Below are 13,165 nucleotides of genomic sequence, written 5' to 3'. Positions count from 1 at the left end.
GTGTGGCTGGAAAACATGTTGCTGGCACATGTGTATTGCAAAAGAGTAGGATGTGTCAATATAGCATTGAGGGTGTTGTTGGTTTTATCTCCATTATGTTTATTAACCTAGGTCTAACCTGGGTTCATTCATTCTGCTGCCTCCTTTCTGCAATTGCAAGGCTCAGTGGGAGAGCAAAATACAGGGATTTTCCAGTTGGCTTGAACTGATAGTCTTTCATCTTTCTCCAGGAACTGAACTTCAGTTTGATTGGAGAGAAGTCTTGATTTGTGAAAGCACGCCTCTCTTGTCCTGGTTTTTTTAATTCTTCCTGCCTGTATATTCCCAGTGCCCCTGGGAGTGCAGTGACTGCCTGGTACTCGGAGGAACTATTGTCGTGTCTGTCACCGTGGCTAGGAGATGTGTGTGGGAGCAGCAGTTAATGTGTGCAAAGGGCAGCATGCTGGGTGCTGAGGGTTTGGCTTGGGTTGATGTTTTTGTTTTGTTTTCTTTCATCCCTCCTTTCCCACTGCAGAGCTCTGATGCTCTTGCCAGGCTGGGCTTCCAGTGACTGTGAGATAATGGGCTTAGCAGATGCCTTCCCTTTTGTGCAGCTGGGATGGCTCCTCTCTTCCAAACCCAGCTGGGTCACTGTGTGAAAGGGTTTAAAGCAGGCATGCCTTCGTGAGTCCTGCTTGCCATCAGGGCCTTGTTTAGTGCTGGGGAATCGGACACAGAAGGCATGGGACACCAAAGACACTGCAGGTAGCGCTAACTCACTGATTCCCTAATGGAGCATAGTGTCATTGCTCACCTGAGATGTGGCTGACGTTCACAGCAGAGCTGGGATCACTTACTGGAAAGCACATTCTTGTTTACTGGCACTTTTGCTTACAGGCAGGTGAGTCTTTTAATGTCAGAAAAAAGAAGATGCTTACTAGCAAAGTTTTAGTGGAAGATGTTTTGAAATGGATTTACCCATAGGCTCAAAGATATTAAAGCATTTTCCTTGTTTTCTTTGCTAGTCTGTGTTTTCACCAGCCCTGCATTGGCCAGTGAAACAGGATCTACTGAAAAAATGTGAGGCCTTAGCCAGATGCATGTAGTCTTCCTTGACTTTATAAAACATATGTAAGATGAGGGTACCTCTTTGCAATGAGGACCAAGACAGCAAACTTTCATAACTCCCATAACACTGCCAACAAACACTGCCTTTTGTCTTGAATTACATATCAGCCAGTGGGGAGAAATTTCTGCGTAATGCTGTGAATAAGGCTTTTCTGTGCCTTATTTTGTAAAAGAGAAGGCTGGTTTTGTAGTGTTTCATGGTGCGTTTTTCTTTCTCTTCTTGCAGGTGAGGCTGGCGCCAGCATTATTCGAGTGTCAAAAGAAGCCCGGAAGAGGTTCTTGGGCCCGCTCCACCCATCTTTCAATTTGGTGAAGACCATTCGGATCTGCCTGTCCAAGACTGTGCCAGAGAATGGGCATGAGGTTGCAGCAGGACGTTTGGGTATTTCCCTGACACGGGTCTCTGATGGAGAAAACGTGATACTGTCAGACTTCAATTCCAAGGAGGAGCTGATCCAGGTGAACAGAAACTTACTGTAGAGGGCTAGGCAGGAACTGCATGCAGTTTTCTTTTGCCTTGGTCTCCAGATGTCCTTAGTAATGGTGTATGATTGTCAGCACATGCCAGTGTGGTGTTCTGAAAAGAGTAATAGTTTCAGTAGGCTTTGATCTGCTTTTTACATTCTGGATCTCTTTCTCCCTCAGGCCTGTGTCTGCAGCACCTTTATCCCTGTCTACTGTGGGCTGATACCTCCAACCTTGCGTGGAGTGGTAAGAAAGATTCTAAGATGTTCCTTCATTAAATCATGTACTAATGAATAAGAAGGCGGAAATGCTGGTACTCAGTTTTGGCAGTCTTATTGCCCCTCTGCTGGCAGCAAGTAGCCTGCAGAGGCGTGAGAAATTCCCAAATAAACAACTTCCAACAGTGGATGCGCCTTCTTTCCACTGCTGCCTGCAGTTGTCCCAATATATATGTATATATAAAAATGTCCCAAAGACTAGAGGATTTAACATGATAGTAATATATAGTGATCTGGGAAAGTGCTGGCTGGCTTAGCAGATGGTTCTCCTGGCTGCTTGGTGCAATGCTTTCTGTCACTGAGGCTCCAACCCTCTGCATGTGGAAAGAACTTGGGTCCGGGGCAGATAGCATGAGTGTAGTCCCTTTCCCATAAGCCCGACACTTTCTGCAGGGTTTTAACTAGTGGTGCTGATACCAGACCTCTTTTCCATGGAGTTTTTCCTGTCATTCCTCTGAGAATAATGTTCTTCTGCCTGCTAGAGCTTTCTTTAACGTTCTGTCCAAGGCTGTCCAGAGCAATTTCTCCCTTCTGTGTTTGCACGTTAGAAACAAAAACATTTGAAAGCTGCACAGAGCTGGAGGATCTCTGAAGCGCAGCCATGCTTAAGGGCCTCAGTTGAGCTTGGACTCCCCTTGTGCTACATAGCTTAATGCTCCCATTAAAAGGCATTTGTTTGCAAACTAAATAGTCAAAAGGGAGAGTGAGAACTGCTACTAATGTATGTGTGCCCTGGCTTCCTATAAGCGACTGACCAAAATGCCTCAGTCTGTCAGAGCACGGCATCAAATCTGCTCCCACTGCTACCTGTGTCCTAGAACTGAGGTCAGTTTTGCTCCTGTATAATATACAACTTGGCTGGTTTTGTCTTGGGCAAGCATATTGGGCAGGGAAATGACTTAGAAGAAATGTCGAATGTCCAGCCCTTCAGAGAAGTGACAGAATCAGTAATGATGTGGTATTTGCTCAAAAACTGTGGGCAGGGTTTTGCCCCACAGCTGGTGAGAACATAGCAGTGGCTCTTGCCTGACACCTCTCTGGGGCTAGTTGAGGTCAGTGTGGATCAGGCAAAATCTCAAAATTCCGAAACTGCATACAATATCAGGGTTTCTGGAATGTGCAGCTGCCCTGGCACACTGAGGAATGACTTCTCATGTCAATATTCCTCATGGGGAAAGGTGGGGAGGGAATATATGAGATGAGGAAACTAATTCCTACCTCTTCCCCAGAAAATCATGGCTCTTTGTGTCTCTGAAGGGGGACTGACAAGGGGAGAGGTTAAACTATGTTGGGTATAAGCCTGGGAAAAGGCTTTGAAATGGGACTGCATGGTTCCTAGCATGCCTGTGATAACTGTATTTGCCACAGGACAGACTGACAGGCCTGGCATGAGGACCAGTTTTCAAGGCAATATGATTGTGTGCAAGGTGTAAAATCCACATTCTGCCTTCCTCCTAATGTTTTTCCAGTGATCATTTCTCTGAGCTCTGGTAGCCCCATGGAGTGTATGATGAAGATGGGTGGGGGAGAAAAAAATATTTCTCAAATACTGAGAAATGGAAGGGTCAATAACTGACCTGTGCATGTAACATGCACTAGTTGTGAACTGTCTGTGGCACATTGGGTGAGATGAATCCCTAATAAGGGTCAAAAAGCTAGTTTTAAGTTCATGTGAGTGGGGGGAGGTCATGATAAGGAATGGAACTGGGCACCCCAGAGTTGACCCCAGTCCATGAACCATCCCCCAAAACTGCTGCTGCTCATGCCTGCAGGCAGCTGGGAGCTCCAGCCTGTAGCTCTGTGCTGTTGGGGGGTTTGCAGTAGGTTGGAGAGTCGTTAGTCTTGGGTCACTGGAGATTCAGGCAAATCCAAAGAAGTGGCAGCTGATCTTGAGTAAGAAACGGTAATTGGCATTGCTTGGGGAATGGTGGAGCAGAGAGCGGGGTCTGCACGCGTATTCCCAGATTTCCATGCAGTGAGAAGGCTTTGCCTGTCAGCCTTACTGTTATTTAGCCTTCTTTCCAATAGCATCCGTTCACTTATGCTGCCACCCTCAGGGAAACATGTGTTTCTGCATCCTTAAGGCAAAACTAGTGTTGTCTTAGCTAAGTGGCCAAAACACAACTCCATCTTTGTTTAAACAAAGTGGGTGTCTGGCACTGTGCTGCCTGCTTAGCTCTGTCCTCTTCCCACTCAGCCTGTCATGGTCTCATCCTTGCAGAGGGAGTCAGCCAGGTGTCTCTACCTCTAGCTGTGCCTTGTCTGGCATTCAGTGAAGCTTTGATGACAATGACAGTTTGTTATGGTTGCTTTTGGGTTAGGGAAAACTTTAAAAGTGGGCAAGGGTTCAATTGATTTTTGGCACCTCTCTGATCTAGAAAGCATCCTGTAAACAAGCTGAGTGTTCCTGTTTACAACAGGGTGTACTTTGCCTTGAGTTCAATCTATCCCATCCTTCCACTTTCTTCACTGTCCAAACCCAGGTGGTGCAGGATTCACTAACTGTGTCTTGTCTTGATACTGTGTTTGGTGAACAACGCCTGACATGAGGATGAAATGCCCTGTGCTATGCGTTAGTGCTACTGTAGCCTACAACTGTAATCACAAGCAATCTCCCTTGAACCTGTAGGCTGTAAGCAGAGGTAGCCCTGAGGTTTAGTTTGCCCCCAAGAAACCCACTGTGCAGTCCACCCTGACGCTGTTGCCTTGATGGGAGCTGGATTCCTATAGCTAAATTTGATTGCTTTCAGCCCAAAGAGCCTATGAACTGTTCTGCAGGCTCAGAGGAGCTGCTTGAAGAGGTGTCTGTCTGCCTGCCTGCCATCCAGAGCAAGAGAGAACAAAGTACAAAAACACACTCTAGGCAAAGCAGCCAGCATTTTCCTAGGCACTGTGCAGCAAAAGACCGATGTTGGTGGTCGGTCTACCTGTGAGATGAGGCAGAGCATGACACAGAATAGAGTACCTCCTCTTCCAATCAGCATTTCCATGCTCAGCCTGGGTTCAGCCTCTGCCAGCTCAGCTCCTCACCCAGCAGAGCTGAAAGATGTTATAGCTGCTGCTTATGGGGCTGTGTAGCTCCTGATGATGACTTGCACTTGAACCCATCCAAAGGGAGGGGTTCCAGGCAGCGAATGGCAGGATCAACCCTGATACAAAATCAGGACGACTCTTCTGTAACTAAGGTTCACAAGAGCTGGAGTTGTTACTCTGCACAGGTTAAAACTTCTTGCTCTTCTGGCTTGACCAATTGTCCCCTTCCTTTTATCTTCTGCATGTTGCTTGCTGTGCCACAGGCCTGTGATAGGGATTGTCTTGCTCAGCTCCTTGGGCAGTTATGGTACTTCAGAGAATACTTTGAATTGAGTACATGTTACTGGGGTTGTCCTTCCTGCAAGGGTAACGCAAATGTATTTATGGTACATAAGTACAGAACACTCTCTGATAAGAGAGTGCCTGTTAAGACTGAAACCCAAGTCCCTCGTACATTATTATCACACAAGCAGATTCCAAACGTGCATGCATGTTTTGGGATTGCTGCTTGATAAGCCTGCTAGCAACAAATCAGCTGGTTTTACTCTTAGTTTACTATTAGTGCACCAGTGGGAACCTGTGTCTGAGCTTATTTGTTTTAAACACAAGTGAAAAACGGCACAATGTCACAGTGTGACAACTTAGGTCAGTGCTAATTTGTACTGCAGGTGGTTGTTGGTGTGTCGCTGTTTAATTGTATAGCAGTCAAACCCCATAGAAGATGTAAGTCAGCAGTCACACAAGTGAATATGCCTTTCTCATTGAACACTTGTGACCAACACACTTGACTATAGGAAGAAAGGCACATAGCAAAAGGGTATTATAGACAACACAGCTGTGCTGTCACTGGTTTTCATTCCTCCAGTGCTGGTGGATGTACTCCATTCTCTACCCAAGTTGTTGAAACAAATATGAACTGGGACACAGAGTAAAAAATAGGTGCTTGATCTGATATGAGAATGAATCTTGTCTTGATTTCAGAGATACGTTGATGGAGGGATTTCTGACAACTTGCCACGATATGAGCTGAAGAACACAATCACGGTGTCTCCATTCTCAGGAGAGAGTGACATCTGTCCACGGGACAGTTCCACAAACATGCATGAGCTGAGAGTCACCAACACAAGCATCCAGTTCAATCTTCGCAACCTCTACCGCCTCTCAAAGGCCCTGTTTCCTCCGGAGCCACAGGCAAGTTTCCTGGCAGCACAAGAACTTGGGGACAGTAGCTAGGCACTGGCTATACTGTGCACTTTAGCAGAAGAAGATTCCAGACACTGTTAGTTTTGTATCACTTGTTTGTCTGTTTTTTAACCTTGACATTATCAACCTAGTGACTTGGCAAAAGTTGACCATCTGCACAAGGTTGTATAGGTCACTTGATTCTCTTTTGCTACTGGGAGATCTGGAATTCAGGTGGTAGCAGTTGCTTGGAAAGTATTCCCATGTGGCTTTCTGAAGTGGTGTTTGCCAGGAACTCAGGCTCACTTCTAAACAAGGATTTATCAGCCATTGGAACCAAGGTGCTCTTGAGGTTTTTTTTAAGGTCAGGATGGAGCTGCCACCCTGAAGCCAGTGACTGTCTCCTAAAAAGTGCCAGTAGAGCAGGTGGCACTGCAGACAGCTTTGCCTGCTTCTGAGCAAACACCGCCTCAGATAGCCCTGGCATTTGGGCATAATAAGCATGTATTCATGTGCTGCATTACTTGGACAATTTTTTCCCTGTTCCTTCTCTAGTCTTAGATGGCTTTATCTGTAAATGCAGTGGCCCTTCCTGGCATTTACTGGGAATTATTCTGGGCTGCTTGTCAGAGTGACTTGCTAAAGGATGCACACAGCAGCATCAGCTCTAGATGGGGAAATGAGGTGGCTATAACTCTAAGCCTGTGCTTAGGTAGGATTCCAGATATCTCTTCCATTCTGATTTATCCTGTGACTCCCATATCCAATGTATTTGTGTTATACCTCCCATTCCTCCTCAAAACCTGGGAAGAGCTGGCAAGGATGAGACTTGTCCTTGGGGTAGTTCAGGAGTCAGGAGAATTCCTCTAAAGCCAGCATTGAGCTGGGTGGTTGCTAGGCTCAGCCAGACAATCTCAGTATGACTTACTCTTGCCTTCCTCTGCCCACAGGTGCTGCGGGATATGTGCAAGCAGGGCTATCGGGATGCACTGCACTTCCTGAAGAAAAATGGTAAGGCTCTGGGTGTTTGTAGGGCGTACTGACTTGCCTCTTCTGTGCCAGGCTTGATGGCTTGGCACAAGCCCATGGTGCCTATGAAAGGTGGAAGGGCAGAATTGAGCTGTGCCTCAAATACTGGAATATGGCATTTCCATTAATAAGTCTATTTTAGCACTTCACGAAGCAGAGGTGGAGTGGGCACCTTTCCAGCGCAATGCAGAAGGACTCTAACCACTCTGATACCAGAGTAGTGGCTTTGGCACAACTGAGTGTTGAAGCTATGTGCTCAGTGCTACACCAATACAATTTTTAGGCACTGGTGCCATTTGTGCGTCTTGCAGATACCCTGCTCCTTTTTATGTGCAGCTAGGGTATGTCTAACGTGGCGCAGCAGTGCAGAGTGCAAGCATGCCCTCAGCAGCCCCCAGCGCCTGGCAGTTTGACACTGTTTCACACTCTTCTATGTGCAACCACTGGACTTTCTTGCCTCCAGCTGTTGTACCAGGTTGAGTGTGTGTTTGATGCCACCTAGTGTCAATTCATGGCAGAACAAGCATATTTGTTTACTTTGTGATGTGTGCCTTACTGGGATAAGAGCAGCCATGCAGCTGTGTTTGTGGGTTAAGCTGCAGGAGGTAAATTTTACCTGCAAGGCTGGTGACTGGCAGATTATAGCAACAAAACACTGCCAAACAGCACCCTGCAGTACTTAAAGGGGAAACGTTAGAATTTCTGGTGGGGAAAGAGAGGATGATGTTAAAGCAGCAAGGTTTCTAACTCCTTGTGGTAAGTGTTACTAATAGATGCAAGCTAAAGGGGCTGGGTATGATGTCTGTCTGAGGAGGGTAGAGTGAAGTGAGGGCTAACACTGTAAAGGCAAGGCAGGGCAGCTAGTTTGTATCATCCTTATGGTATGACTTCTCTTCTTAGGTCTTCTTCATCGTCCCAGTCCTGCCCGTCCTCTCCTTGCCATAGAAGCCCCCCCAGAAGAGAAGAAAGAGGAAGAAACAGAAGCTGAGGACCAACTAGAGGATAACACTGCCCTTGCTGTTGTTGAAGAGCATATCTTTGAACACTTGCCTCCCAGACTGAACCAAGGTATGATCCAAAGGGAGAGAGCCCAGGCAATCTTCCTGTGCTGCCTGGTCCCCTTCAGAGCATTACTGGGATGTGGGTATTGCTTGTGGCTGGGCTTGGCCATACCTGGGGATTGAACTGGCACCCGCTGATGGAGTTGGGGACTCTTGGGTAAAGTTGTAGCTTACCCTGTGGAGGCTGAATTGGGAGAGTGACTCATTTGACTGTGTTCTGCATGGTAAAGAGAGGAAAGGATATTGATGCTCACTCCTTTAGGAGTCTGATAAAGCTAAAAGCTGCTGGTCTCAGCTGTGCTCACAGAATTACTACCCTGAGCAAGACTTCATTAAGAAGTGGAAGGTGGAGAGGGGAGAGTCAGGCTGGGTAACTTCTGGGGTATGACAAGAAAAGGCATAGTCCCATTGGAGGGATTCAGCCATGTTCTCCTCTATCTTCAGCTCTTCTGGAGGCTTGTGCTGAAAGAAGAAGCCTCTTGACTGGTATCACCAACATGCTGCCTATACGTGTGGCCACGGCAATGATGGTCCCCTATATGCTGCCTCTGGAGTCCGCAGTTTCCTTCACTGTCAGGTAGGCCTTCGACTGGTTCCCTAAGTGGTTTTCTTCCCAGTGCAACCAAGTGTTTGATGTAGCTGGTGGAGCACAAATGGACAGAGAGTAGAATCCTCTCTAAGACGAAAGAGTTCCTGTCACTTACCAGATGTGTGGGGAAAAAAAAATATCCTACGTTCATGTGTCATTTAGCTAAAGCAAATAATTCCAGCTTGAAGGAAGATAGCTGTGTGCTAGAACTTGCCCTAGAAGGTGGTGATAAATTTTGGAATGTGAAGAGAGATTTCTGAACTGGGAATGCAGGGATGAAAGTAGGAACTGCACAAGGGGTTGTTCCCCTCTGGAGTAAGGGGTAGACTAGTCCCAGCCATTTCTAGCTCTACACTTACATCGCTGGGAAGACAGGTCTGTTCAAACTTGGTTTTAGTACAAAGTATCCTATGAAAAGTTTCCAGAAGGAGATAGTTTGTGATATAAAGGCTTAGGGAAAAACAACTTTCAAATCTGAAAATAGATGAAAAATACAGGAAGTGCAGACACAAAATGTAAAGAAAAAGTTCCTGGGCTATTCTCATCCATCACAGCTTTTCCCCCTTAATTCTGTGAACGGTGGTGTAAATGGCCCTTACTGCATTTGTCAGTAAAAGTAATGAGTAGCCATTAATAGGAGGCAAAACTGGTATTATTTCCATCCTATCCTTTGTGTGGCCCAGCTAATGGTTGTCTCCTGTCTCTTCCCAGGTTGCTGGAATGGCTCCCAGATATCCCTGAGGATATTAGATGGATGAGAGAGCAGATGACTGAAATCTGCAACTATCTTTTGAAGAAAGCCAAGAAGAAACTGGGCAGCCATCTTTCAGCCAGGTATGGATACTTTCCTCCACAGCACTATTCCAGAAGAGCCTTCCATTTCCTCTTCCACCTTTGATTTCTGCAGACTCTACTCCATTGGTGCAGAGCAAATAAGGCACAAATTGACCAGAAGGATTTACTGCCCAACCTAAAATACAAATCTGGTCCATGGTGTCTTGGTTTCATTAACTGTTGGGATAGACATTAGCACATGGTCTCCTTCCTTCTTCCCATTACAGGAGAGACACTGTAATGAAGCTGTTACTATAGCAACAGGGCAGAAGTTGTAGGTCTAATTAAAACAATAACTAGCTTATTCCGTGCTCCCTGTAGAAAATAAGTGCTTGTCTGCAAGGCATTTGCTGGCCCAGGGTCCCCTACAAGTTCTTTCCAACAGGTGTTTGCATTCAAATGACCTTCTCTGCCTAACTTGAGTTAGGGTGGAGGAGACACTAGGGTGTGGCCAGGAAACACCAGAGGGTTTCCAGATGAGACAGAGTGCTTTGGGTCTGTGTGTGCGCCAGTGCTTCTAAACTGAACTCCATGCAGCAGGCCGTGGCTTGAGGCTGAGGCAAGACCGTGTTCCTTGGATAAGGATAGGAAACTGTATTAACAGTAGTAGGCAGAGGGTCCCGGCTGTGATTCAGATCCAGGTACAAGGGGGTGATTCTTACCCACAAGAGCTCATGGTCTGAATAGTCAAGAAATGTGAGGGAGAAAACAGGCATGCACAGAGACTTCTGACTAAGATCATGCAGTCAGTGGTAGAACAAAATAGCTCTGTGGTTCTGGAGATCTGGTCTGGTGGCCTACTCAAGTCTCCCCATGTACTGATTCTTTGCATGTGTTTGCCTTTCAGGCTTTACTATCACCTTGAGCTTGGAGGGCCCCAGAGCCTGCCGGTTTCTTCCACACCAGCTTGTGGTGAAGCACTGCCTATGTGGATGAGAAGCAACCGTTCCCTGTCTGATGTCATGATGAAGTGGGAGGAGTACCAGCGCCAGCTCATGCTGGGCTTACTCTGCATCAATGTGGACATGCAGGCCTCCCTCTTCCCTCGGGAAGGGTTTCAGATAAAGTTTCCACCTCTAGACTGTGCAAAAGAGTGCCTGCCACTCTTCTGAGCCTGCTGCTGTGAGAGGATGAGGGTGGGTGGGAAGGAGAGTGGATGTAGGGTGGGACCAGTCTCATCCCTCAGCAGCAGGACTGCCCTGTGCTCATGAATATGCTGCAAAGGAGATTTCCCCGGGATGGAGACTGGTGGAATTGACTGTAGCCATTTGTTGCCCGCTGGGCCAGGCAAGGGGTCTCTGTGTTCAAAGGCACACGAGCTCCAGACTTGTGTTGAGGCCTGGCCATTGCCCGTGGCCAGGCTGATGCTGACCCAGCTGGGCTCTCCCAAATAATGCACTTTGAATTGCCGTTGGCTTTTTACCGCCAAATAATCAGGACGTAGATGACGCTCTCAAGTTCATACAGCTTTTAGCTTCCTTTGGTTTTTTAGAGCACGAGTCTTGTTTTTTCTTAAAGCATCTGACATCTCTTAGCTCTTTGTGCTACTGAAAGATGAAGTAGCCTCTTGCCAAACCGATTTTTCTCATGTCTTCCAAATCTCCTCTTGACTTTCTTTGCTGAAGCCATGTTCTTTCCTCTGTCCCTTAACTGCATCCCCACTGGAAGCCAGAGCTGGCCCTGCTGCAGACTGCACTGGGACTGCAGAAATGTAGAAAAGTTATGTATTTACCCTGATTCATGTTGTCATGGTGTCCTGGTTTCTCCCCCTTTTTGATTTTTGTCCTCATAGAACTTCTGCAGCTTGAGTGTTAAGTAAGTCATTGAGCTTATTTTAAAGAAGTAATTTAGACAGGTTGTTTTTTGTCAGGGAAACGGTGAATTTGAGGCCCCATTCCTGTCACTGTAAATGGAATTAATGTGGGGTTGCCCTGGAAGAGCTCAGCTTACAGCTGAAGCAAGTGTTTGTAGGAAGGTGAGATTGTGCAGGGCATGTTATTTTTGAGAGGCTTGTGGTGGAGTGTCACAGCAAGTGCTGGGGAAGTGGCTGCCTCTGACCAGGGGTTGGGCTTTGCCCCTTAAGGGACCATACAACTGAAGGAAATTCCAAGTGGGCAATACAGAAGGGGTCTCCTGCCAAACTGGGTTTGGCTTTATCTTTTGCTCCAAGAGTTTGGACATTGAGGCTTTGGAGTGAGAAGGAGGTAGGCTTGTAGCTATACCAGCTTCATGGCTTGCCTGTCTCACGTTGTGGCTTGCATGTACAGCTCTGCAGCTGGCAATAGCAGGAAGATGAGAAATGGAAGTGAAGTTAGGGGAGTGGTGGTGCACACACAGCCTGCTTGGAACTGGCTACATTTCTCTTGTCCCTTAAAAGACCAGAGCTAGTTGGTCTGCAGCAGGGCAGGACTCTGCCTGGTAAGGTATTGCCTTCTCAATGGGTGTCTGGTTGCGACTTTCTGTGCAGAAGCATGAACTCTGTTCTTCACAGGGTGAGACACGGCTTCCTGTGGGGATTGCATGTACTTAAGCTTAAGTCCTTGCACTATGACACAAAACCAGCTCCTGGTATCTTTTTCTGCAGCATGCCTAGCTGCATGAGGCGTCTTCTACCTCTCCTAGCACAAACAGTATGCAACTGGCCAAAGCAAACATACGCTCTCTTTGCTGGGGAGCAGGACAGGGTATCTGAAGCTGATTACATAGCCTATAGGAGGAATAGTGATTTATAACAGACTCTCTTTCGCACCTTTGATTTAGAAAGGGAAAATAACCCCAGAAGTTCTACTAATAGCAGGAGAAAGTAGTGAATCTGCTCGATCGCATCTGCATGAGCAGCGTGGGTGAGGTGGTGGGTGCTGTTTCCTACCAGCACAATTGTGCACTGGGCGTGAGTTTGAGTGTTTGCGGTGGAGACTGTGATAAGCATCAGGACTTTTCTGCAGTGGCCATTGCAAGCTGTGAGGCAATGTACTGGGCAGCTGTGGTGCTAACCGACTGTCTGGGAGACGCCCGTGCAAATAAGGACTTGTGACTTAAGAGTATCACCCCGCTGCCCTTCCTGGATGTAGCCTACCTATGTAACACAAGGGCCTGCATAGCTTATGAAGCAGGCCTGCGCTTACCCAGTCAGGTTTAGTCTTAAGGTTCACATAGTTAATGCAATTAGGTAACAGGGAAGTTGCTATGGGAAGTGAAAAAAAAATAATGGAGGATTCTGAAACCAGAATTGGAATATTGGATTATAAACCAAGTCAATCTTGTGATTGTCTAAAGGCTGCAGAAAAAGCTTGCTGCTAGATGGCTGTAACTCTAATTGAAGTGAACCAGCAGCAAGCTACCGTTGGTGGGAGCAGAATGGATTCAATGAAAGTTGGAATTGAGAAAAGATGATTATTTTGTGGTTTGCTATGGGATTTCTTTCTTCCACTGCTTTGGGCTACTTTCTTTGGGGGAATGGCACATGCACAGCTGCTTAGTTTGCCAAATGCATCTCTCTTGTCCCTAATGCACACAGAGCAATTGGCAAGAACATATAAATATTTTGTGGCAAGAAATGAGGGTATTTCATCCAGAAGCAAAACATC

General features: G+C 46.7%; 1 protein-coding gene across 1 annotated transcript; it reads left to right on the top strand.

The window, feature by feature from the left end:
* The first annotated feature begins 798 nt into the window (after positions 1-798).
* Positions 799-12,772, top strand: PNPLA2 (patatin like phospholipase domain containing 2). The gene is made up of 9 exons (XM_009639729.2): positions 799-880; positions 1,334-1,566; positions 1,753-1,818; positions 5,865-6,074; positions 7,016-7,076; positions 7,995-8,162; positions 8,600-8,732; positions 9,456-9,578; positions 10,426-12,772. The coding sequence occupies exons 1-9, from the start codon at positions 799-801 to the stop codon at positions 10,688-10,690; spliced, it is 1,341 nt and encodes a 446-aa protein (XP_009638024.1). The 3' UTR covers positions 10,691-12,772.
* Positions 12,773-13,165: the final 393 nt, after the last annotated feature.

This window comes from Egretta garzetta, unplaced genomic scaffold, assembly GCF_000687185.1.
Source record: "Egretta garzetta isolate BGI_Z169 unplaced genomic scaffold, ASM68718v1 scaffold650, whole genome shotgun sequence".
Taxonomy (NCBI): domain Eukaryota; kingdom Metazoa; phylum Chordata; class Aves; order Pelecaniformes; family Ardeidae; genus Egretta; species Egretta garzetta.
Note: the sequence above shows the minus strand (reverse complement) of the source record. Positions and strands in the feature narration are given on the sequence as shown.

Coding starts and splice junctions, on each gene's coding strand:
- PNPLA2 (XM_009639729.2), top strand. CDS start 799: ATGTGGCTGACGTTCACAGCAGAGCTGGGATCACTTACTGGAAAGCAC. Junction 1,819..5,864: donor CTCCAACCTTGCGTGGAGTG/GTAAGAAAGATT, acceptor TCTTGATTTCAG/AGATACGTTGATGGAGGGAT. Junction 9,579..10,425: donor GGCAGCCATCTTTCAGCCAG/GTATGGATACTT, acceptor TTTGCCTTTCAG/GCTTTACTATCACCTTGAGC.